This window comes from Sinocyclocheilus rhinocerous, unplaced genomic scaffold, assembly GCF_001515625.1.
Source record: "Sinocyclocheilus rhinocerous isolate Xijiao unplaced genomic scaffold, SAMN03320098_v1.1 scaffold127, whole genome shotgun sequence".
Taxonomy (NCBI): Eukaryota; Metazoa; Chordata; class Actinopteri; order Cypriniformes; family Cyprinidae; genus Sinocyclocheilus; species Sinocyclocheilus rhinocerous.
In genome coordinates, this window is record NW_015664685.1 from 1,308,948 (window position 1) to 1,333,975 (window position 25,028).

Consider the following 25,028-nt stretch of genomic DNA (forward strand, 5'->3'; position numbering starts at 1 on the left):
GAAATGAGCAAGAGACTGAAGGTTTGATGTTTTATAAGTAAGGCAAGCATATTTACGTCCCCCCAGAACACACAAAGAGTACAGTGCACAGTCAGAAAACACATTCACTCACGACCACCTGTATTTGGTTAAAACTGTGCTAAGTGGTTTCATTTGCCAAATCATAATCAATTATGTTTTCGGCAAATTATGCGAATAAGTCATCTTGTTGAACTCAATTAGCAGTAATTAACACATGCTAATGAGATGAAGTGGAATCCAAAACAAACAGTGTGAGCTCAGCCTCATATCTAACAGCAACAGAGGCTGAATACAGCGGGCCAGATTCACCACAACGGTCTGCAGACCAAACTAGAGGACTCAAACAATAACATGCAGGATTGTAAATAAATCTGACTCATGCAAATCATTCAAACCAAGCTGAAGCAATGGCAAATAAACAAGATGTGTAAGCACTCTTGGTTTTTGTTTTGAGGGTGGCTCTGTAACTCACCATGTCTTTACACCCATTCAAGCACAAAAGACATTAAGTTTTACTATCAGTTGTATTCTTTCAAGCTGGCTGCACAGGCTGATCACAATTCTTGTGTATTGACTATATTTTTCATCTGCTTGGCATCTATTCAGGCATAAAAGTGCAGGTTGGACACTGGTGAGATATCACTTTCCAGTGAGAATAAAGTCACGTCCTCTTTCACATTTATAGGCTATAAAATAAAGTCTGTACTTCAGTGGCTCTGTGTCTACAGTGCATCTTTGCATTTGGCTTGCACAACAAAAAGTCAAAACATCCTTTAACAGGACATTGATTTCCTGCAGTACTCTCAAAATATTTTAATTGAATAATAATAAAGATTTCTAATGGTCATATGCAATTCCTGTGGTTCATCAAAGAATGCATTTATTGTCTCATATCTTTTTTTCTTTTAAATTAATTAATTAATTCACACATTTGTTTATTTATTTATTTGCATCTATGGCTCCATGAGGGAACCTGTAACATCCACGGAACCTTTCCAAACCACAAAATGAGTGAAACAATGTTCTTTAGAATGTTACATTTTCTTTATACACTCTAAAAAAAAAATGCTGGGTTAAATACAACCCAGTGCTGGGTAAAATAGGGACAAACCCAGAAATTGGGCTGTTTTGACCCAGCGGTTGGGTTAAATGTTTAACCCAACCTTCTGGGTAGTAACCCAACCGCTGGGTCAAAACAACCCAATTGCTGGGTTTGTCCCTATTTTACCCAGCTCTGGGTTGTATTTAACCCAGCATTTTTTAGAGTGTAAACTGATGCTAGTTTTGTAAATGAAGCCCCCCTGGGTTCTTTACAGCACCAAGACATTAATGGTTTTCCAAGAACAATAGAAAAGCGCAAACCCTATTTGGAACCTTTATTTTTATGAATGGTAGTATTTTGACAGATTTAGAGGTTCAGAAATGAATATGTTTTTCAAACTTTTTCTGTAAGATTTGGTATTTCATAAACCACGCACATACAATTTGATTAAACAGTAAAGTCGTAAGAACACATTCTCTCATTGCATTGTTGAGGATCAAATCCCACGGCTAATGATATCTATAGCATACAGGCATGAAGCTTGTTCGCTGTCTGTTGTATCTCTCGCTGCAGCTCCTCTGATGGCTCCCCGCGCGCTGATAATATCTCCCAGCAGCTGGAGACTTTATATTATAATCATTAGTGATCCTTGCCCTCTCACCCGTACTAAAGAACAATCGCAGAGGAACGTTAATCTGAGCTGGAAACTGCCGTGTCCCTCTTTTCCCACATGGCTGTCCAGGTCGTGGTTTTTTCGAATTGTGTATCATTTCTGGATCACCATGACTGAATTCACACTCCCGTTTAACTAAAATATTTCAAACAGCCTCGATTTTCATTAATGACCTCGTGTTAATATAGAATTTAGCACTGGATGTAGCTGAAAAAACGAAATTACAGTGCTGTATATAAAATGTTTAAAAGCATATGATTTATTAACCTATAGCCAAAATGTATAATATATAAATATATTTGATGTAGTCAGAATCATTTTGCCCTAACAATATAACAGCAATAAGTGAAACGGAAAAATTTTAAAGCATGTTTTCTTTTTTTTTATTAGCCTAATTCTTGTTTTTTTTATTTTAGGCCTATATTAAATATAAAAAACATCTAACAAATAACCTTTACTACTCAATTATGCTTCCAATGGCTTTGCTTAAAGTGTTAACAAGCTTCAATAATCAGTAGAGCATTCTATACTGAGATTTACAAGTTCATTGAAAAAAAAAAAAAGTCTGTTGCCAAGAAAACGTCAGTAGCCCCAGAATGTGCGTTACTCATAGCAATGTCTTGCATTCCTTCAGATTGTCTTACATGTCATAAGTAGAACTGATTATTAATTTTTTTTTTTTTTTTTTAAACTATTATTTTTTTTATCAATAAAGTAAAATACGTTTATACGTTTTTCTCCACTCCATTTTGAAATGTAATTGGTCAACATTCAAGTTTGTTTTGATAATACTCAATAATGTGTTGTTTCCAAATGGACTGTAGACCGCAGAAATAGCAGGGTAAAGTGCTTTCACCTAAATTACTGTAATCTGATTGGTTCTGTTCCAACATGACGTCACATCGCAGGGATGGTCTCTCGGCGGCATCCAAACGCATGCCAGCGACTGAAGCAGAGCGAGATGCAACTGGAAATGACAAACACATGATCAGGGATATATGTGATATGCTTTGAAATCGTTGATTTTAACTTCTTGTAAACGAACGAAACGCCTTTAAGCATTCATCGTTTCTGTTCAAGCGTTGGGAGCACTGGAGATTCCGCGCGCTGTATCGATTTAAACAGAGAATGAGTAAACATTCATTCCATGTGAGACTGAACTAACACTTCAGCTAAAGTTCTGATTCATCTTAATGATTAAGCATCAACCTATGTTTAATCGTCTAAAGAGGAGCTGACACTTGTCCGTTTCTGTGCTGTATGTTTAGGCAAAATTTGGGATGCTGTATTATATCCAATGCCTGCCTTTTTGATGACTTTTTGTTTACTTGGATCAAGGACCACGTAGTGTTCTCTAACTTTTGGCACAAGTCAAGCAGATTTTTGCCTCTCACCAAGGACAGCAACGTAGTGACTGGAGTCACAAAATATGGTCCACTGTGCGGGATGCGAGAGGCCTATTCTGGACAGATTTCTGCTCAGCGTCTTGGATAGAGCCTGGCATGCCAAATGCGTGCAATGTTGTGACTGTAAATGCAATTTAACTGATAGATGCTTTTCAAGAGAAGGGCGACTCTACTGCAAAAACGACTTTTTCAGGTGAGCATTTGAATCGAAGAAAGCATCAAAAGACATTTCAGCTCTTGCAATGCGACCTATCTGTATTAAAAAGTCTTTAACTAGATTTTTTTCCTCATAAAAAATAAAAAGGATTTAAAAAATACATAAAATACAGCATAGCTATAATAATAAATACGCATTAAAATAAAATAAAATTCGATACAACTGGTGCGCATTACATTTACAACCCCCCGAATACTAGACAACTTGTTACGTGACAGACTAAAACAGTTCTCTTTGTTTACAAGGTATGAGTGTCAGGCTGGCAGGGGATGAGATTTACAGCAGCACCTGACGGATGTGTGCCCTGCCTCGCCTCAATCTTTCGTAACACACGCGTTTGTTTGCAAGAGCGCGAGCAAAGATGCGATAAGTGGATTTGAATAATGAATGAGCTCGAGAGGAAAGCCACAGACATCTAGTCAGCACGCATTTGATAACCATTTCAGTGAACTGCATTCACATGCGCGAGCAGAGACAAAAGAATGTATATTGTCGCTTGTGAAGTTTGGAAGAGGATATTCTGTTAATACATTCTGTCAAAGCAATGCTGAACATATCAGCAACTCTATATGCTGAAAAAATATAAAGAGAATAATTCTGTAGACTACAGTAGTTCATGAATCTTTGGGGTGGAAAAAGCATGTTATAAAATGTATTAAATGAAGTTTTAACAGTACAAAAAAATGTAAAATATAAAGTGCATGTTAATTGTTTAACTTAAATTACCATATAGCTATATAATACTATTCTAAAGAACTCTGTGTAATTTGTTTATAAAATATTGTAAAATGTTTTAGATGTAAAAGTATGAACTATTTAAAAAAAAAATACAAATGGAATTTGTTATATTTAACATAACAATATACAGCAAAATATTGTTAAAATTATTAATAAAGAGTCGTCTTTAATTTATGGTTAAAATATCGTTCCTAGAATTCCCTGCACGAACCACTACATTTGTTTGGATTTTATTTTAAACAGATTATTCTTATTTTTGTTATCAGCTTTATGCCAGCTTGGAATTGCATGTTGTGTTGTTAATGTTTATTGCAATATTTAAGTGCCGTGTGTTACCCTTGTACTTTTCTCTTATAGCCTATTATTGTGCTCTGTCTTTGTTATTTACCTGTTCGAGAGGCCAATTTGATCAACTAATAGCCATAATAAGGTTTTCCGTTGTACCCCTGTGTAATTATCAGTACATTTTGCAGTATATACAGCATAAAGGTTTCAATAGCTCACTGTATTTTTATGGCAAGGTTCTGGTAATCACAACTGCCAGCTTTTTTTAAAACTGTAAATTAAAGTGTAGACCTGTATCTATGCATGTAATAAACTTATTGTGACATTTGGAATTAAATTAGAAATTTTGAAAATAAATAAAGAAAATAAAATAAAGAACCTACTTTTCATGAAAAGACATAATGAACGAAACAGCTGCAGTGCCAACAATCTTCCTCGCATGCTATTTAAAAAAACTAGCCTATTACAATTACGTGTCTGTTTGTGATTTTTTTGACTATTCTAATTCATGTCTCTGTTATTCTGGGCAGACGTTATGGCACTAAATGCGGAGGCTGCGCGCAGGGAATCTCGCCCAGTGATCTAGTTCGGAAAGCGCGAAGCAAAGTCTTTCACCTGAACTGTTTCACCTGCATCATGTGCAATAAACAGCTTTCCACTGGCGAAGAACTGTACATTCTAGATGAACATAAATTCGTCTGCAAGGAGGATTACACAAATAACAGCCTCGGAAAAGACACAAACCTTCCGTCAAGTGAGTCATTTTGGGCATTGATGGCCTATCTACGAGATAAATATAGCTCAATTTGCACGATTTTTTTTTTTCACATTGTCAGCGGATTCTGTACGCTATGCAGTTTTAATAAATAAATGCTAGACTATATTGTTCTTGTAATATCTGATACCATGTTGTCTTCGAATGTGTTGCACATGTTGAAAGATAATAGTTTGACATATTTCTGTTATGATATGGCATGACTAAACGTTTTACATCTGTGCTTTTTACAGTTACTACGTGCAGTGACCCGAGTTTATCTCCAGAATCTCAAGACCCACAGGACGATTCTAAAGACTCTGAGACTGGACGCATGTCGGACAAGGAGGTCTGCAACAACGAAAACGACGAGCAGAATCTGGGTGGCAAACGTCGCGGGCCGCGCACTACTATCAAAGCCAAGCAGCTGGAGGTTCTGAAAGCTGCTTTCGTCGCGACCCCTAAACCTACCAGACACATACGAGAGCAGCTGGCGCAGGAGACAGGCCTTAGTATGAGAGTAATTCAGGCAAGTATGCAAAAATCTATAAAAGTGTGTCACTAGGCGCTTCGCGTTGTGCCTGAACACTCCCGTGGTCAAATAATTTGCTTATTTAGGCTATTTTACTTGATGTAGGTAGTCATAAAATATTTTCGTTTGTGTAACCGATGTAGGCCTATTTGTTATTTGAATAAAACCAGTTAATTTAGACGTTAGCACATGATTTACCTGATAAAACATTTGACGCGCGGCCTTAAGTTCCCAATAGTTTTTAATTAAACCGCGGCCAGAGCAATATTATAAAAAGCACCCACTTTTAATAAACAGATGCTTAAATATAAGTAACATGTAGAATATACGGCAGTCTCTTCAAGTGCATTACCTTAAACTGTACGCCTTTTTACGGTTTCCATGCAACTTGGCGCATAGAATGCATCTTATGTGTGGTCACGTGTGCGACGGCTATTTTACGGCGTCGTCCGCGACTCATCCGATCAGATTTTAGACTCGGAACTATTCGTTTAATGCCAGTATTTACTAGGCTCTGAACAACTTTGGAGTTTTTGGAACAACCTGAAACAAGTAGCCTACATTAATTGCCTAGTTATAATAACTGCAATGACAATATATTTTAAAGTTGTGTAGAATTAGGCCTAGTCCACTAGATAATGATGCAAATATGTGCCCTGTATATAACGTCTTTACAAAAAGACCCAATGAATTGCCTACTACTGGTTTGTCTTTCGGCAGTAACACTGTGGTCATAACGAATGGGATTTTAAGTACTAAATGGAGAGAATTATGTGGCACAGCGGCAGGAATAAGTGATTTGGGCAACTGTATTTTAATTTGACGTATTGTTTCATGGATTATAGCGATATAGCTAGGCTATCTATATGCCCACCTACTAGAGTTAAAAGTGTGATTTTTTTTTCTAAAATCGTTTCTTAGTTCTTAGGTTTCCCACGTGCTGTCAAACGACAACGTTGCTCTAAATAATCTTTATCGGGGATTATTAATCTGGAAATTAATGTCCCATCTCGTTGGTGTATTTTCTGCTGTGCAGGTGTGGTTTCAGAATCGACGCTCTAAAGAGAGGCGCATGAAGCAGCTGAGCGCGCTGGGCTCCAGGAGACACATGTTCTTCCGCAGTCCGAGGAGAATGAGAGCGCTGGGCGATCGCATGGAACCTGGAGAGCTCATGGCCAACAGCAGTTTCTCTTTTTATGGTGGTCAGTTCATCATGAATATTAATCAGAAAAAAAATGCATCACAACTGAATGGTATACTAAAATATTGCATTTTTGGAATCTGCTTGCAGCATAAATTGAAAGTTACAATATCTCTAAATAACATTTAATTTAAATAAGTTTATTAGGGTCTGCACAATTGTTTATGTTTCCATGCTATGTTTCCATACACAAGTTACAACAAACAAACAAAAGACTTAAGGCTGATCATTTATGCAGTTTATATATATATTTCCTTAAATCGTAATAATTATTTTATACATTTTAATGTACGTATTATGCATTTTGTGCAACACATGTAAATATATGTATGCAAGTATGTATATAAATGCATATACGTGTTGCACAAAATACATATTTTAAAAAACTATTAAGATTTAAGGCTGATCATACATATATTATCATATATATTTAAAACAATATATTCAACAATTAATGTTTCCATGTTTACAAAAGACAAAAATAAACAAATAAATAAGCAAGCAAGCTTACATGTGTTGCACAAAACACATAATTTTTTTCACATTGTCAGCGGATCCTGTACGCTATGCAGTTTTAATAAATAAATGCTAGACTATATTGTTCTTGTAATATCTGATACCATGTTGTCTTCGAATGTGTTGCACATGTTGAAAGATAATAGTTTGACATATTTCTGTTATGATATGGCATGACTAAACGTTTTACATCTGTGCTTTTTACAGTTACTACGTGCAGTGACCCGAGTTTATCTCCAGAATCTCAAGACCCACAGGACGATTCTAAAGACTCTGAGACTGGACGCATGTCGGACAAGGAGGTCTGCAACAACGAAAACGACGAGCAGAATCTGGGTGGCAAACGTCGCGGGCCGCGCACTACTATCAAAGCCAAGCAGCTGGAGGTTCTGAAAGCTGCTTTCGTCGCGACCCCTAAACCTACCAGACACATACGAGAGCAGCTGGCGCAGGAGACAGGCCTTAGTATGAGAGTAATTCAGGCAAGTATGCAAAAATCTATAAAAGTGTGTCACTAGGCGCTTCGCGTTGTGCCTGAACACTCCCGTGGTCAAATAATTTGCTTATTTAGGCTATTTTACTTGATGTAGGTAGTCATAAAATATTTTCGTTTGTGTAACCGATGTAGGCCTATTTGTTATTTGAATAAAACCAGTTAATTTAGACGTTAGCACATGATTTACCTGATAAAACATTTGACGCGCGGCCTTAAGTTCCCAATAGTTTTTAATTAAACCGCGGCCAGAGCAATATTATAAAAAGCACCCACTTTTAATAAACAGATGCTTAAATATAAGTAACATGTAGAATATACGGCAGTCTCTTCAAGTGCATTACCTTAAACTGTACGCCTTTTTACGGTTTCCATGCAACTTGGCGCATAGAATGCATCTTATGTGTGGTCACGTGTGCGACGGCTATTTTACGGCGTCGTCCGCGACTCATCCGATCAGATTTTAGACTCGGAACTATTCGTTTAATGCCAGTATTTACTAGGCTCTGAACAACTTTGGAGTTTTTGGAACAACCTGAAACAAGTAGCCTACATTAATTGCCTAGTTATAATAACTGCAATGACAATATATTTTAAAGTTGTGTAGAATTAGGCCTAGTCCACTAGATAATGATGCAAATATGTGCCCTGTATATAACGTCTTTACAAAAAGACCCAATGAATTGCCTACTACTGGTTTGTCTTTCGGCAGTAACACTGTGGTCATAACGAATGGGATTTTAAGTACTAAATGGAGAGAATTATGTGGCACAGCGGCAGGAATAAGTGATTTGGGCAACTGTATTTTAATTTGACGTATTGTTTCATGGATTATAGCGATATAGCTAGGCTATCTATATGCCCACCTACTAGAGTTAAAAGTGTGATTTTTTTTTCTAAAATCGTTTCTTGGTTCTTAGGTTTCCCACGTGCTGTCAAACGACAACGTTGCTCTAAATAGTCTTTATCGGGGATTATTAATCTGGAAATTAATGTCCCATCTCGTTGGTGTATTTTCTGCTGTGCAGGTGTGGTTTCAGAATCGACGCTCTAAAGAGAGGCGCATGAAGCAGCTGAGCGCGCTGGGCTCCAGGAGACACATGTTCTTCCGCAGTCCGAGGAGAATGAGAGCGCTGGGCGATCGCATGGAACCTGGAGAGCTCATGGCCAACAGCACTTTCTCTTTTTATGGTGGTCAGTTCATCATGAATATTAATCAGAAAAAAAATGCATCATAACTGAATGGTATACTAAAATATTGCATTTTTGGAATCTGCTTGCAGCATAAATTGAAAGTTCTAAATAACATTTAATTTAAATAAGTTTATTAGGGTCTGCACAATTGTTTATGTTTCCATGCTATGTTTCCATACACAAGTTACAACAAACAAACAAAAGACTTAAGGCTGATCATTTATGCAGTTTATATATATATTTCCTTAAATCGTAATAATTATTTTATACATTTTAATGTACGTATTATGCATTTTGTGCAACACATGTAAATATATGTATGCAAGTATGTATATAAATGCATATACGTGTTGCACAAAATACATATTTTAAAAAACTATTAAGATTTAAGGCTGATCATACATATATTATCATATATATTTAAAACAATATATTCAACAATTAATGTTTCCATGTTTACAAAAGACAAAAATAAACAAATAAATAAGCAAGCAAGCTTACATGTGTTGCACAAAACACATAACAAATAAGATTTAATGTTCTATTAATAGAAATATGAAAATACATAAAAATATTGAGCACTCCTAATGTATTGATGTCCAATGATTAGTTTTCACCCGTACAGCCCTACAAATTCAAAACACAGTAATTACATCAACATTGAACTGATTTCTCTTGACAAATGGGGAGTCACTGAAATTTACCTATGTGTGGAAGTGTGATAGGATGGGACAATTATTAAATTTCATGACACTCTCATTTTATTTTACAGACTATCAAGGTGAATACTATGGCCCGGGGTCAAACTACGACTATTTCCCTCAAGGTCCGCCATCCTACCAAGCCCAGACTCCAGGTGATCTAGGATTCATGCCCTCCTCTGGGCCAGCTGGAACCCCTCTAGGAAGCATGGACCACCATCACGGAGCACACCACCCCTCCAATGAGACACAATGCTTCAGTGAGATGATATCGCATCACCCAGGGGACTCCCCCAGCCCAGAGCCCAGCGCACCCGCCTCCATCCACAGTATCTCCACTGACATGTGTGACTCCACTCCACCCTTCACATCCCTGAACTCTCTCAGTGGCAACGGATACAGCAATCAACTGTCCTCAGAGATGAATGAGGGCACAGTTTGGTAGCAAACAACAGACAAATTCAGGACACAAAGATGTGGATATGTACTGTTCATGTGTGATTTTATAGCAACAATATTTCTATTTAGTTAATTTATTGACATAATCGTCTATTTATTTGTTCATTTGTTTACCTATTTATTTAATGTATTTATCTATTTAAGCAGCATTTGTGTATTTTGAAAGTGGAATGTCAAATATGGGTCAGCAGACCTTATAGCTGTGCTATAGACAACGACAGTATAAGAAAAGTTGAAACAGAATGTTTATATTTACAATACCTGGTGTGTCTGTTCACATGGGTATCATAATCTGATGACTCAGACCTCTTTGCCTTTCAAGGCTTTGCCATAATGACACTTTTGAAATCTCACACCAAAATCGTTCTCAGCTCTCCATGTGGTGGAGTGACGTTTTCATTATGAGTTCCACCAAATCTCAGAGCGTTTGCCTTTAAAAGGGAAACTTAAAATTGTTCAGACAAACCTTTTATTGAAATGAAATATGACTAGAATCATAAGACAAAGTCTACCTTCTAAAAATGATTTCATATGGTCAGTGGACAGAGAGCAGTCAATTGTTTACGTATATTTTCTTCAGGGGTTTAAATATCAACAATGACTTTAAAAACCCTCTTGATACTGACACAAACTTTTTCTTCAAGCAAGAAACCAAAATTTTGTATGAATTCAGTTTATATTTGAGTTGTGATTCACTGTACTAGTTTGTATGATATTGTGTTTACACGAAAAATACACTAAACAAAACCATAAATACATGTTGACAAATGAAGCACAAATACATAAATTGCATTTGTTTTTTTGAAAACAACTCTACTGAAATCGGCTCACATGCATTAGTCTCTGAATTAGGGTTATCTGATAATCCTACAGTGTGGAATTGTATAATCTGTAATAAAACTGAAACATAAAAAAACACCCCGCGGGGAGTCTCTGGAGAAAACACAGAGAGGGCATGGAGGCATTCTTAGCGAGTCCACTATTTGAGGACTTGATAAATGTCAGTGTTAAGAGGTCCTCGCTGCAAAATGTAACAATACAAAAAAATAATGTAAAAAAGAAAAAAAGCTGAGAACGTTCATAAAACTAAAAATTTCAAGTTATGTTCCGGACATGTCAATACAATTTGCAATTTATATAATAATGACGTTTACATAATTATCTAGTAATTACTTTATAAACACGTCAATGTGTCAGAAGAATATTTTGTACAAACAGACAACATAAAAACTGCACTCTTTAAAATGTTGCATTTTATTATATATCATCTAACCTTACAACACGTTTCCTTTAGGCTCATGTTTTTTAAATTTTTTTTATATATAAATAGAGTTTCATACTGTAGTCTCTGTTCATAAAGGTGATAAAAAAGAACATCAACTAAGAAAAAAAATTCTCTTGCTTCTCTTCTCCAGACCCACAGTTTGATCACATCATCTGCTAAATTTATCGAAACAATAAAAATGTGCGGTTTAATTCACTTAACCTTCATCACTCTGTTAAAGATATTCGATGAGAAAAGACAATCGAACTAGTACTGAGCGTTGCATTTCTACATACGTTACGCGGCGCGCTCTGATGATGTCACGGGAGAGTTACAGCGTGGGGCAGACATGGCAGCTTCCATATCACAGCAGCTCGAGGATTTGTTAAATCCTTTACCAAGCTTCGTGGATCCCGAGGACGACCAAAATGAAGGTATTTTACATTAAAAACATATCAGTTTATTGAATGCGCTGTAAAGCGTTTTAGCGTTATTATAACAGAAAATCTGCACCTCCAGTGTAAGCACGATGTGACTGCATGCCTGACTGTAACTTACTGAGAAACAGCTTTACTTCACACTTATTAAGACCAGTGAATCATGGCATTTAACATAAGTTACTAATACCCATGATTGTCATAATAACAACAATGATGCATGTTCTTTTATTTTCAAACAATAGGCTATTTTCTGTTTTTTACTTGTATACTTTTTTAAGCTTCCACTAAAAGAATGTACCAGTGGTACAATACAATGGTACTTATATGTGTATTTTGTGTGCTGTGGTAGTACCATGTTATTCTTTGAAGTATGATGTAAATACTATAGTACAGGAGGATATGAATATGGTAGTCATTCAGTATATGATACGGTCACTGTACCATTATAATACTACCACGTTATGTAGAATAATAATATTATGTATTAGAGCAAGGCCTGTTGATAATTACAGTATTGTTACAACAACTGTGAAAGTCATACATTTTATTCATTGTTTATGGTATAGACATTGTAATTGTCTGGTGATATGGTCAAAATCTTTATCATACATGCTGGTTTCATGTATAACATGAATCATTGACTGTTGATATGATTACGTGACTGTAATTGCCCATGTGTACATAACTAAACAACTGCATCATTTTTTGTGAACTGCAGAGACGAAAGCTAAAGTCATAGAGAAGTTTGATGAAGGTGGTGATGACGATGAACTTTTATCTGGCCATCTGCGGATGCGCTCTGCTGCAATTCTGGCTGATGGTGATCGTCGATATCGTGGCAAGGCAACAACCAGAAAAGATCTACAGAAAGAGTTGGATGGATCAGGTGAGGTGAAGTGTCTGCTTGGTGAAAAACAATAATGACGAACCGGTTGAACAAAAAGGGTGATGTTTTGAAAACTGTACATTTTATGCACTTTTCAAATAATCAGCTAACTAGTAACTTGCTTATAGCTATCTGCATTAAGAATGAACTAACATCTATATGAACATTTTCAGCAGATGATGACGATGAAGAAAATGGAATGCTGGACAAGTACATGGAGTGCATCAAAGGTGATGATGAGGAGGAGGATGAAGACGACAATGATGACGAGGAAGATGATGATGAAGATGGTGACGATGATGAGGATGAAGAAGAACAAGGCGATGACGAGGAGGATCTCAATGGAGATGATAGCTCACACATGTCCAGCTTAGTCTCTAAAATGAAGGTCACAGACTTTATGAAACTCACAGAGGGAATGGATGATCTGGGAGATAATGATGAAGAAGAGGAATCAGCTGCCAGTGAAGGAGAGAGTGAGGAAGGCTCTGAGGAAGATGAAGAGGAGGAAACAGCCCTAAGGACCTTCTCTAAAGAGAAAGTTGATGAAGAGGTTGAAAAAGGGAAAGCAGTGAAAAATCAGCTCGGTATGGATATTTGCACACATTTACATATGTGCTCTCAACCCTCTACGGACACCTTGGCAATTGAATCGCCATTGGCTAGTATATTTTTTTGTTTACTCGCCAGACTGAAATACTATACTCATATATATATATATATATATAAGTTATGCCATTTTACAAACATATATAATGTTTGTAAAATGGTACAGCTTTTAAATATCTGAAACGCTCGAACTGATTTGCTGAAATCTAAACAGGGACGATAATAGGTGAGCACCAGCCAATGAGATTGCCGTTTGCGCATTAGTTCCGCCTACTACAGGAAAACCCTGCAGTTCTTAAAAGCTGAAGAATTACAAAGGAACTCCGTTATTTTTACAGGAAAGTACAACAAAGTATATCGTTTACATGTAGCGCATGAATTCTGCATGTTATGTAAGACTCTCGCTCTTTGCGCGTGAGAGAAAGCGACGGCGAGTCGTGCGCCTTCACACTAGATTTTACGTTACGCCAAATACACAAACACAGGTGCGCTGCGCATCCATTCAAATGAACTGAAAAATATCACAGATCGCTTGACGGAGAGTGAAACTCTGAAGCGCTCAGTCAGAGTGTTCTGTGAGTGAAAATATATCTGTGCTAATCATATACTCAGCCTCCAACTCACACACTGGCGAGTAAAATCTGAGAATTTATTAGCCATTGGCTAATATTAGACGTCATTTAGTCGCCCAGAGTGAAGATTTAGTCGCATATGCGAGTGATTTACTCGCAATGTAGAGGGTTGGCTCTACAATAAATAATTGAATAAATATCAAGAATGCATTTATAGTAATCTATTAAAAGAAAAATAGAAACTACCAAAAATCTGTAATTTACACTGTCAAATCTCCACAGCTCTTTGGGACCTGATGCTTGAAAGACGAATCAAAATACAGAAAGCTCTTGTGATGGCCAATCAGCTTCCACAGCCACAGACATTCCCAGAGTTCAAGAGCAGGGGAGGGGCTGAATATGCCGAAGCTTTAAAAAATAGTAGGTGAATTTACCCTATTTTACCCACAATTTAACAGTAAGTTAAAAAGAGTCATGTTTTTCTACTCATCCACTAATCCTAACTGAACCTTGGTAATTGCACATATCAATATGTGAGAATTTCACAGAACATGGGTCAGCTTTTAGCTACAACTTGTTATTTCCTGTTTTGATGTTTATTATTATCTGTAGGAATGTTGTGTTCCAAAGTCACGTGTAATTATTAATACTTTATATTTCCTACTTCTGACCATGAAGTTGCTCAGAGTTTGGAAGATGGTGTAAGTTGTGATCCATAAAGTCAAAGAATGACTATTAAAGTTTGGGGTCAGTCAGATATTTTTTAAAGACTTTTTATTGAGCAAAGATGCATTAAATGACATGCATTAAATGAAGATGCATCAAAAAATGATAGTAAAAACATGAAAAATTTTATATATAATTATATTTCAAATAAATTATGTTCCTTATCCACAAATGTATGACAGTTTCCACAAAAATAGTAAGCAGCACTTACTGTTTTCACCATTGGTTATATGAAAATGAGCATATTAAAATTACTTCTGAAGACACGTAATGGCGGCTGAAAATTCACAGTAAAAAAAAATCAATATTTTACTTCTTAAAATTTGTTACAACAGAAAACAGTTATTATAAATTTTAATATTTCACAATAATAATGTTTTTACTGCATTTTTGATTAAATAGATGCAGCCATTGTTTACATAGGAGGCTTAAAAAAAAAAAAAAAAAATCTTACCGACCCTAAACTTTTGAATGATAGTGTATATGCCAGTGTTCTCCTAAAGATGCCTCAAAAGTAGGGCTGCACGATATATCGTTTTAGTATCGATATCGCGAAGTGTGCATCCGCGATAGTCACATCGCAGGATGTGCGATGTTTAGTATAGGCTACTGATCGTTATATTTATACTGATCGTTTTCTTTGCTCACACACAGACACGGTGTCTACACCGGACGCGACAGCTGTACAGAGATACCCATTTCTAAATATATTTAGTAGCAGAGCTACAGCACGTGATTTTCAGTGCTGGAAATCTGTTTATCCTTTGTTGAAACTTCCACGTCTTCGCGGTCGCTTAGCAACGGCAGACTCCACGAAAGCGCAAGCTCCCGAGCGCTTTGGAAAGAAGGAGAAAGCGGTGCGGCTGCCTTTTCCACCCGCGACATGTGAACGGCCCCAAAGTCTGTCTACACCGGACGCGACAAAGCGACCGTTGCGTATCATTTGAACTTTGTGTCAGTACGTCATAAACGAGGCATCAGTTAACTGTCGGGGATTTGTCGTGTCGCGCCGCATCCAGTGTGGTCAGTCACACAGCATCACTGATTATAATGGGTTCATAGTATTTTGTCGCGCCCGGTGTAGACACGTGAGAGCCAAGCAGATGCACGTGAACACTGATTTCTGTTCACTTCTGCCTCTATTTGTGCCTGAAATACTGTGCTCCGCAAGAATCCTTGTAAACACAGTTGCTTATGGCTAAGGTGAAGGTAAACTATTGAGAAAGAAAATTGATGTGTAACAGTATATTGGTTCACAGCAGTTTAATGTTCCTGACCTGTTGCTTTCTCTGTCATGAACGTTAATTAAACAACAAAACACAAAGAAAATCACTTTTGTAACTTTAGCACAGATTTATTAGATTTAATTTATAGTTTAATTTACTCGCCTACAAAATCACCCCAATCACTGATGATTTTTTTTCCCAAATAGAGCTATTGAAGTCATCTGATTTTTTTTTTCATATCGCAATATATATAGCAGAAAAAAAAATATCGCAATGTGAGTTTTTTCCAATATCGTGCAGCCCTACTCAAAAGATAGCTAACAGACATGGGAAAAGGCATAAACTTATTTTTAATTCACCCACCCTGTGTCTACTATTGAGTCCACAGTCAGTGAGGAATCGTATGAGCATGCAGTTACATTTTCATCTCTTTCACTGTTTAAACTTGACATCATCTGTGCAGTCAACAAACAGCCCCAACATCACTTGTAGTTTTAATATCAGGATTCTTCTGGCTCTGAGCAATTAATACATTGCACCTTTTTTTCTCAAGCAGATCTGGTTGCTTAGAGAGACTGCCTGCTCCTCATTTGCATGTTTATTGCACTGGTCCTTTAGCCAGGGAATGATTGATGTGGGGCCGTCCTCCTGAATTCTGAACAGTGCGTTGCTTTGGAATGGATAGAGAGGTGCATGTGTACTTTTGATTAGCAGTAAAGATGCCCCCCCACCCCCAGTCTTTTTATTTATTTGCTCTCATTATGTAAAGTGAATTGTAGCATAGGCTTGTTTGTGCTGCAAGCCATGCTTTGCTTGTTGGCTCTGTAGGAATACTAGGAGGTATATTGTCTTCAGAATATTTTAAAACGATTCACTTGGTTTGATCATTGCTAAAGTTTTTTTATTTATTTATTATTAGTTTAGTTGTAGCTATGTGCTTTCCAGGTAAAGCTCGTGGTAGGGCATTGTGGGTTGTGGCCAATGACAAGGCATTGCTATATGATTGCTAAGATGTTTTGAGTGGTTTTTAGTACATTTTTTAATTGCTTGTGGCTTCTGCGTTGTTTTGGATGGTTGTTTACTGGCCCACGTCCAAATAGATGACCATTTAGTCTCTGCACTCTCAGAAAAAAGGTACAGAGCTGTCACTGGTACAGTACCCTAAGGTACAAAAGGTAAATAGTACATTTTTGTACATTTTGTGTACATATTAGTACTTTTTGAAAGGGTAACGTACCGTCCCAGACTAGTGACAGCACCTTTTTTTCTTAGAGTGTATGATACGTTGGTCTATAGAAATGGAATTCTGTGGAATTTTTGTTTACCGTAAGGCTGAAAATCTTAAGTACCTCTCCTAAACCATAAATGGATGACTTCTAGTTGTCTTTGACAGTGTTTTAAAATCAAAATGACATACTTCACCTTAAGCTTGTTTTCTGTGCCATGGAATCAGTATCTTGTTTGATGGCTTGTGCGCCTTGGGCTGTAGAGTTCATTTCTTCATGCGTTTTGATGCTTTTAACTAGTGTAGTGCAGGAATGAATGACTAAGATCAGAGGAGGTGAGTTATAATGACCCTGCGTTTACAGATGGGTGCTGAATTGATGTTGTGGTCGACATGTGCTGTATGATCAGCTCATATCTATGTGTGGTAGGTCATAAAGCCCTAAAGGCTCTACAAAGGTCTCTGCTGGAACTCCAAGATCTGCTGCTCTACCAAAACCCTGAAACCAGAGCCATCTCTCAGGGAAAGACCTGGGGCACCAGCAGGTACCAAATTCTGCTTTTAAAATAAGTTTGTGTTAATAAAATGTTGACAGAAGTTTCTTTTTTGTGTGAACTACCTCTTAAAAGGCTCCATTTATTAACAGAAGTCTATCAAAAAATACCATGGTATTCTTCAAATTACTTTGGAGTGCTATGTAACCATTCTGTATACATTGTTAAACATCTTGTGATGTTAATTAACCATCGTTCCAAAAATGTTTTGACATATCGCCTCATTCTTTTTTTATTTCCCACAAATGGAAATTGTGAATTATCAATGGAAACTAATCGGAGATCATTTTTTCCTACATGACAGTTGTCCAAACTCCAGAAGTGTACAATTTTCTTATTTATATCTCTTATTTCACATGCAGCAGTGCTAAAGATGATGAAGAGATTAACAGTGAGGATGATTTGGAAAATGGGGATGATAGCCAAGAGCAAGAACAGGAAGCAGTGCGAAGCGGACCCCCAAAACGAAAACTGGAAATGGCAGAGTATCCCAACTTTATGGCCAAACGATTTGCTGCTTTTCTGCCTTACCGTGATGCCACCTTGCAGAAATGGTATGACAAGACGCGACTCACAACGGGCAAGAGCAAAAAGGTAAAAGAAAAGAAATACTCCAAAATCTTGTGAAAAGCCTTCCCAGAAGACTCGAAGCTGTTATTGCTGCAAAGGGGTGTCAGACTTGAGATTAATGTCTATGGATTTAGGATGAGAAAAATTTGCAGATTGTGTCAGGTGTCCTAATACTTTATATTATATTGTATTGTATTGTGTTGCATTATATTATATTATATTATACATACACATACAGTATATACAGATGTGTGTGTGTTTAAATGTCACACAGTAGGACAATTCTGTCACTGCTCTACATGTCAACTTGTATATCTTCACTAGTTTACTATCTTTTTGTGTTTCCCATCAAACAGGGTTTCGGAGCATTTGACAGGAATATCCTTACTCAAGTGGAGCAGGTTTTAATGGACAAAGAGAGGCTGGTGAGACGTACACAGACGCGCAGGTCTGAATACAGAGTTCTGGGGAAGCCGGAGCCAATCACGCCTGAAATAGACCGCAGTATCACAGAGGGAGAGGTTAGACACCGCTCTGCTTTTAAAGGACAATTTATTTTAATGAATCTACTGCTCTGTAGTTGTAAGAAAACCACATTAGCCATTGTGTTATTAGCATTATTAAGTGCAACATTTTTAGGCTAATCAACCCAGCCATTTCAGTAGGTTATATATCTGTTGATTTAATTGTATTTACGTGTAAAACTGCTTTTAAAAGTAATAGACTCATTGAGCTCACTCTCTGTGGTTTCAGGCAGCTGAACTGGCACTGAAAGCTAATGTGCACCTTAAAGATCTGGATGAGGAGATTTTTGATGACGATGACTTTTACCACCAGGTAAGAAAACAGGCAGGATGAATTATTATGCAGTTACTTTGTCAACAACAATGTCGAGTAGTTATAAAGAAAATAGTAGACTGATGTGATGTCAGGGCTCTCACTCTCTCTTTTTTTCACAGCAACTTCGAGAGCTTATTGAGCGCAAAACAAGTGCGACAGACCCCAATGATCAAGTGGCCATGGGAAAGTGAGTATGTGTGCGTGTATATACCTGTTCATGTGTCATTCACATTTGACCGTAATAACTCAACCTCTGCTCTCACAGGCAGTGGCTTGCCATCCAGAAACTACGTAGTAAAATCAAGAAGAAGGTGGACACTAAAGCCAGCAAAGGCAGGAAGATCAGGTAAGCTGTTATTCTCCTAAAAGAGTCAAGATGTGTTCAGACCTCAGTAGATACACGTGAATCTCACAAAACCTGTCGATGACATGTCATATTTCCCTCTAAAAACAAAAGAAAAGGAAAGAAATTTCTCTTGTCAATCTTCTCCAATTTTCTCGTCAGGTTTCACATTCACAGTAAGCTGATGAATTTCATGGCTTCAATAGACAACAGCAGCATGAGTGATGATGCCCGGTGAGTGACGTCTTATGTTCTCCTCATGTCTGATTTTCTTCATCTGATCATACACACACCCTCACATTCGTAAGATATATAAAGTTGTCTAAAGGCATAGTTCACACACGAATGAAAATCTGTCCCATTTACTCACCCTAACGCTGTGGAACATGAGATGTTTAGCAGAAAATCACAGCTGCTGTTTTCCAAACCACAACAACAAAAGCTCACAAAGAAGCACCTGAAAAGCAGTTCACATGACTTATGCACTATATTCTAAATCTTATGAAGCTATAGAATAGCTTTATGTGATGCACAGACTAAACCTGTTATTAGAGCAGCTAGAACATTCTGCTAAATGTTCCATTTTGTGTTCCATGGAAAAAAGAAAAAAGTGGGTTTGGAATAAATGATGACAACTTTCATTTTTTTGAGTGACTTGTCCTTTTAACTGTCAAAGCGTCTTCAGTATATGATTAGAATGGCCTTACTGCGTTTCTGTGCCGTGGTGACACCAGCAGGAAGTTGTAGGTGTGTGTGTGTATGTGCACATATGTTTAATTAACGGTTCAGTTGTGTGATTCTCTGTCCTGTCAGCCAGCCGTAATCCTCCTCAAACAGAGAACAGGCTAATCAAACACACTGTGGATATATGCACATACACAAACACTCACACATTTCAAAGATTTCACTTTTAATCCCTCTTCTCATTTTTTCTTTTGTTTTGTTTTCCAATGGTTCCACAAAGACAGTTGTGCATATCAGGTGTTTAGTAGCTACATTTTTTTTCTTTCATTGGCACATGAATGATCAAAACATAATGCATCATATTAAACAACATACATGCACTACTGTTCAAAAGTTGAAGTCAGGTTTTTTTTTTCAGTTTGTATTTTTTTTTAAAAGAAACTTAATTTTTTTTTTTAGCAAGGACACATTAAATGGATCAAAAGTGACAGAAAACACATTTTATAATGTTACAAAAAATGTATATTTCAAATCAATATGCCTCTTTTGAACTTTATTCATTAAAGAATCAAAGAATCCTGAAAAAAAAAAGATCACCGTTTACACAAAAGTATTAAGCAGCACAGCTGTTGTCAACATTGATAATAATCATCAATCAACATTGGTTTAATCATCCTAAAGATTACAAATAAATAAATAAATATATATGTTTCTTTTTTTCAATAATTGTTTGTTGTCATTGTTTGCTTGCTGCTATTTTTTTATTTTTCTCTGCTGGTACTGGTCAATTTTTGACATTTGGGGTTATTTTGCTTCCATAACTTGTTTTCTTTCCACTAGTCTGAAAGAAGACATCCAAAACATGCATTTAAGTGTTTATTCATTTTTTTATTTTTACACTTTATCTATTTGCTTCTGTAGATTTAAAGGCCTTTTTTTTCTCACACACTGAACAAAAAATCTGTGCTTCAGTAGCACATATACACCATACGTTCCAGTTTTATTCTACATTCTGAAGGTTTTACAGAGGGTTGTTAATGTATTGTTCACCTGATATGTATTTTACATTTTAATACTAACAGTTGACAGTATTTTCTGATATATGTGATAAAAAGATTAAACGCACACACACACACAACTATGGATATCCAAAAAAAACCTCTAAAAACATTTAACTCTAATATGCCACCAAAATGAAGCAATCATTTTGAACCTGGCTTTATCCAGTGTTCAGGTTTCTGTTCTTGAAATTTAGGGAAATTAGTGCATATTTAATTAGGTAATGGTAATATCTATTAGATAAACTTGTACCCTATTCACCTGTACTGTCTTTCTTAAACTTGTTTTTGGGATGTTACGCAGTATTACTTTGGTATTCATCAAAGTGCCTTTGAATACCATGTAGTACATGAATATGACACATTCAGCACCATGGTATACATTAGTAAGTGATATTCCTGTGACTGTAACATGGTATCACATTATTTTATGTAAAGGTGCAGATGTTGAAGTACATCGTACATAATGGCACTACCTATCAGATATTCTTAAAAACAACTGGAGATCATAGTCCTGATTTTTTTACTCTCCTTTCTCCTCAGTTTTCTGTCACCTAAATATTGTTCTGTTTCTCACTCAAAGCTGTCAAATTGCTGTAGATAACTCGGAATGCAGTATATAATATGATGCTTTTTTGTTCTTTTTGGAGCATTACAACAGCAGTCAATATTGACTTTATACAAATAAGAGCTTCAACATTCTGCTAAATAGAATCATACAGGTTTGGAATGATATGAGAGAGTACATTTTTGCTTTAATAAAACACGGAAACCCTATCTGAAAATCAAAACCACAGTCTTACAAAATCAAGCCTTGAACACATGCTTGAATACACTGATCTTCTCTCTATAGTCTTCTTATTGTTTTCTTTTCCTCACACACTCTCAGTAATTATTCGTGAGGACGTTTTAAGGGTTCTAGCATATGCTGCACTGGGTGTGGAGAGGTGCAGAGGAGAGAGATGCAGGATTAGAGAGGAGAGGAAGGATTGATGAAGAGGTGGAGGTGATCATGGTCACAGTGCTGTGCTACTTGAGCACGTAGAGGACTTGAGGTGACAGAAATAAATTGTGCTCAACTATAATGCATGCAGCATGCACCACAGTTAGGGGGTGTGCCCGAAGCGTGAATCCTTATAAGGGAAAACACTATTCCGAACACCGTGTCTACACCGGACGTGAGTGGCGCGGCGTGACAAAATACTATAGAATACTATAGTCTATAGAACTCATTATAATCAGTGATGCTGTCTACACTGGATGCGACACGACAAATCCCTGACAGTAAACTGCTGTCGCGTTCTATTTCTGACGTGCTGACACAAATTTCAAATGATTTTCAACGGTCGCTTTGTCGCGTCCAGTGTAGACAGACTTTAGCTGATGCGGTGCGGCGCAACACGACAACTGTCGCGCCCAGTGTAGACACGGTGTAACGGTTGCCTGTCACATCCTACAGTACATAAAATTTCACTTACCACATAAACAGAGTAAGGAGAGATGACCGAGGACAATGGAGAATGATTTGCAGATCCTCAATACCACTGACAAACATATAATCTTGTAAAATGTGTGGCAAGTACTGCCGATCCATAGTATAAACAGAGTAGGCTATGTGCGATGCCGGCTCAACATCGTGATGTCTATCAGCCATTGGCGATGGACGATGGCATCGTCTATAGGCCCAACCCTATTTCACAACTTCTAAATGTTCCTGAAAGCATGATTAATGGAATTATCTTCAAGTGGAGGGAACATCACTCCACCATCAGTAGGCTGTGCACAGGAGCTTCTTGCAAGATTTCATATCAGGGAGTCAGACGGTTAGTCAGAAGGGTAGCCCAAGAGCCAAGGACCATTCGGAAAACACTCCGGAAAGATTAGGAGGCAGCAGGTACAGTCGTGGCCAAAAGTTTTGGCAGTAACATAAATTTTGTTTTGCAAAGTTTGCTGCTTCAGTATTTGTAGATTATTTTTCCACGTTTCTATGGTATACAAAAAAAACAAAACAATAATAAGCATACGTTTTAAAGGCTTTTATTGGCAAAAAATATAATGAGTCAATATTTACAGTGTTGACCCTTGTTCTTCATAACCTCTGCAATCCGCTCTGGCATGCTGGATATTAGCTTCTGGGCCAAATCCTGACTGATGGCGATCCATTCTTGCCTTATTAGTTCTCGGAGTTGATCACAATTTGTGGGCTTCTGCTTGTCCACTCGCCTTTTGAAAACTGACCACAGGTTCTCTATGGGACTGAGATCCGGGGAGTTGCCTGGCCACGGATCCAAAATTTCAAAGGGTTTTTGGGCAGAATTATGAGAGGGCCCACTCACTTGGTTGAAAAGCAACTCCACACATGGATGGTCTCAGGATGCTTCACTGTTGGCACAACACAAGACTCATGGTAGCGTTCACCTTTTCTTCTCCGAACAATTGATTTTCCAGATGTCCCAAACAGTCGGAAGGGAGCTTCATCAGAGAAAATAACTTTGCACCAGTCTTCTGCTGTCCAATCCTTGTACTTCCTGCAGAATTTCAGTCTGCTCTTGACGTTTTTCTTGGAGAGAAGTGGCTTCTTTGCTGCCCTTCTTGACACCAGGCCGTTGTCCAAAATTCTTGGCCTCACTGTGCGTGCAGATGCTCTCACACCAACCTGCTGCCATTCCTGAGCAAGCTCTGCACTGCTGGTGACACGATTCCGTAGCTGTAGCAATTTCAGAAAAAAATTACATTTAAAAACCAGAATTTGAAAAACCAGAAAACCAGGAGTTGGAAAAAGGATCACCCCCTCCTAAAAATGACTTGTAAACTCAATCAGGTGTAGCTAATCACCTTCTCAATGGCACACAAATCTGTGATCAGCTGTGGTAATTTTGATCCGCTCTGCATGAAAAGAGCTTTCCTGGAGCATTTCAGTCCTTAGTAGTGCAACTGAAGCAAACAATCAACTATGGGTGGCAAAGCACTGTCAAAAGATCTCCGGCATGAAGTTGTGGACAGGCACAAGAAAGAAAAAAAAAATTCAAGGCCTGGAAGCACAGTAAAGTCTATTATTAAGAAGTGGAAGGTATTTGGTACAACACTGACCCTCCCTGGATCAGGACGTCACTCCAAACTGGATGAAAGAGCCAGGAGTAAACCGGTCAGAGAGGTTACCAAGAGGCCTAAAGCAACTCTGAAGCAGCTGCAGGAATTTATGACAAAGAGTGGTCATTGTGTGCATGTGATAATATCACAAATTCTCCACAACTGTGGCTTGTATGGGAGGGCTGCAAGAAAAAAGCCACTCCTCAAGAAAAGCCACATGCAGACACAACTGAGCTTTGCCAAAACACACCTTGAAGATTCTGAGGCAGATGAGGCTAAAATTTAATTATTTGGCCTCAACACCAAATGATATGTCTGGCGCAAATCCAATACAGCTCACCATCCAAATAACAGCATTCCTACAGTAAAGCATGGAGGTGGTAATATCCTGTTATGGGGGTGTTTCTCTGCAGCAGGTACTGGAGCACTTGTCAGGATAGAAGTCTAGATATGCTAAGTTAGTAGAGTCATATCCCAACAGACTAAAGCAGGGTTCCTCAAATCTTGCCCTGGAGGGCCAATGCGCTGCAGAGTTTAGCTCCAACCCTGATCAAACTCCCCTACCTGTGATTTTCTAATGATCCTGAAGACGTTGATTAGCATGCTCAGGTGTGTTTGATTAGGGTTAGAGCTAAACTCTGCAGGAAAGTGGATCTCGTGGGCCAGATTTGAGGATCCCTAGACTAAAGGCTGTAATTAAAGCAAAAGG

The 25,028-nt window shown here is 37.6% G+C and overlaps 2 protein-coding genes across 3 annotated transcripts in view; both read left to right on the top strand.

Annotated features, from left to right (window-relative positions):
* The first annotated feature begins 3,165 nt into the window (after window positions 1–3,165).
* On the top strand, window positions 3,166–10,218 carry LOC107730325 (LIM/homeobox protein Lhx1-like). The gene is made up of 5 exons (XM_016541122.1): window positions 3,166–3,335; window positions 4,913–5,136; window positions 5,391–5,665; window positions 6,705–6,870; window positions 9,845–10,218. The coding sequence occupies exons 1-5, from the start codon at window positions 3,166–3,168 to the stop codon at window positions 10,216–10,218; spliced, it is 1,209 nt and encodes a 402-aa protein (XP_016396608.1).
* Window positions 10,219–11,796: 1,578 nt separating this feature from the next.
* The window catches only part of LOC107730321 (protein AATF-like), a 17,605-nt gene continuing 4,373 nt past the window's right edge, over window positions 11,797–25,028 (top strand). Inside the window, exons 1-11 of one of the 2 annotated variants that reach the window (XM_016541120.1) lie at window positions 11,797–11,930; window positions 12,655–12,822; window positions 12,996–13,409; window positions 14,286–14,423; window positions 17,611–17,725; window positions 18,097–18,328; window positions 18,661–18,825; window positions 19,058–19,141; window positions 19,264–19,331; window positions 19,410–19,490; window positions 19,650–19,721. In XM_016541120.1, coding sequence (XP_016396606.1) covers window positions 11,846–11,930; window positions 12,655–12,822; window positions 12,996–13,409; window positions 14,286–14,423; window positions 17,611–17,725; window positions 18,097–18,328; window positions 18,661–18,825; window positions 19,058–19,141; window positions 19,264–19,331; window positions 19,410–19,490; window positions 19,650–19,721 — 1,622 coding nt within the window. In that variant the 5' untranslated portion in view covers window positions 11,797–11,845. The remainder of the gene's footprint in view (window positions 11,931–12,654; window positions 12,823–12,995; window positions 13,410–14,285; window positions 14,424–17,610; window positions 17,726–18,096; window positions 18,329–18,660; window positions 18,826–19,057; window positions 19,142–19,263; window positions 19,332–19,409; window positions 19,491–19,649; window positions 19,722–25,028) is intronic. The other variant, XM_016541121.1, reaches the window with a different exon arrangement.

Bases quoted from the DNA above. Each gene is read 5' to 3' on its own strand.
- LOC107730325 (XM_016541122.1), top strand. From the start codon at position 3,166: ATGGTCCACTGTGCGGGATGCGAGAGGCCTATTCTGGACAGATTTCTG. The intron at 5,137-5,390 runs GTGAGTCATTTT...TGCTTTTTACAG, and splicing joins AGACACAAACCTTCCGTCAA to TTACTACGTGCAGTGACCCG. The intron at 6,871-9,844 runs GTCAGTTCATCA...TTTATTTTACAG, and splicing joins CAGTTTCTCTTTTTATGGTG to ACTATCAAGGTGAATACTAT.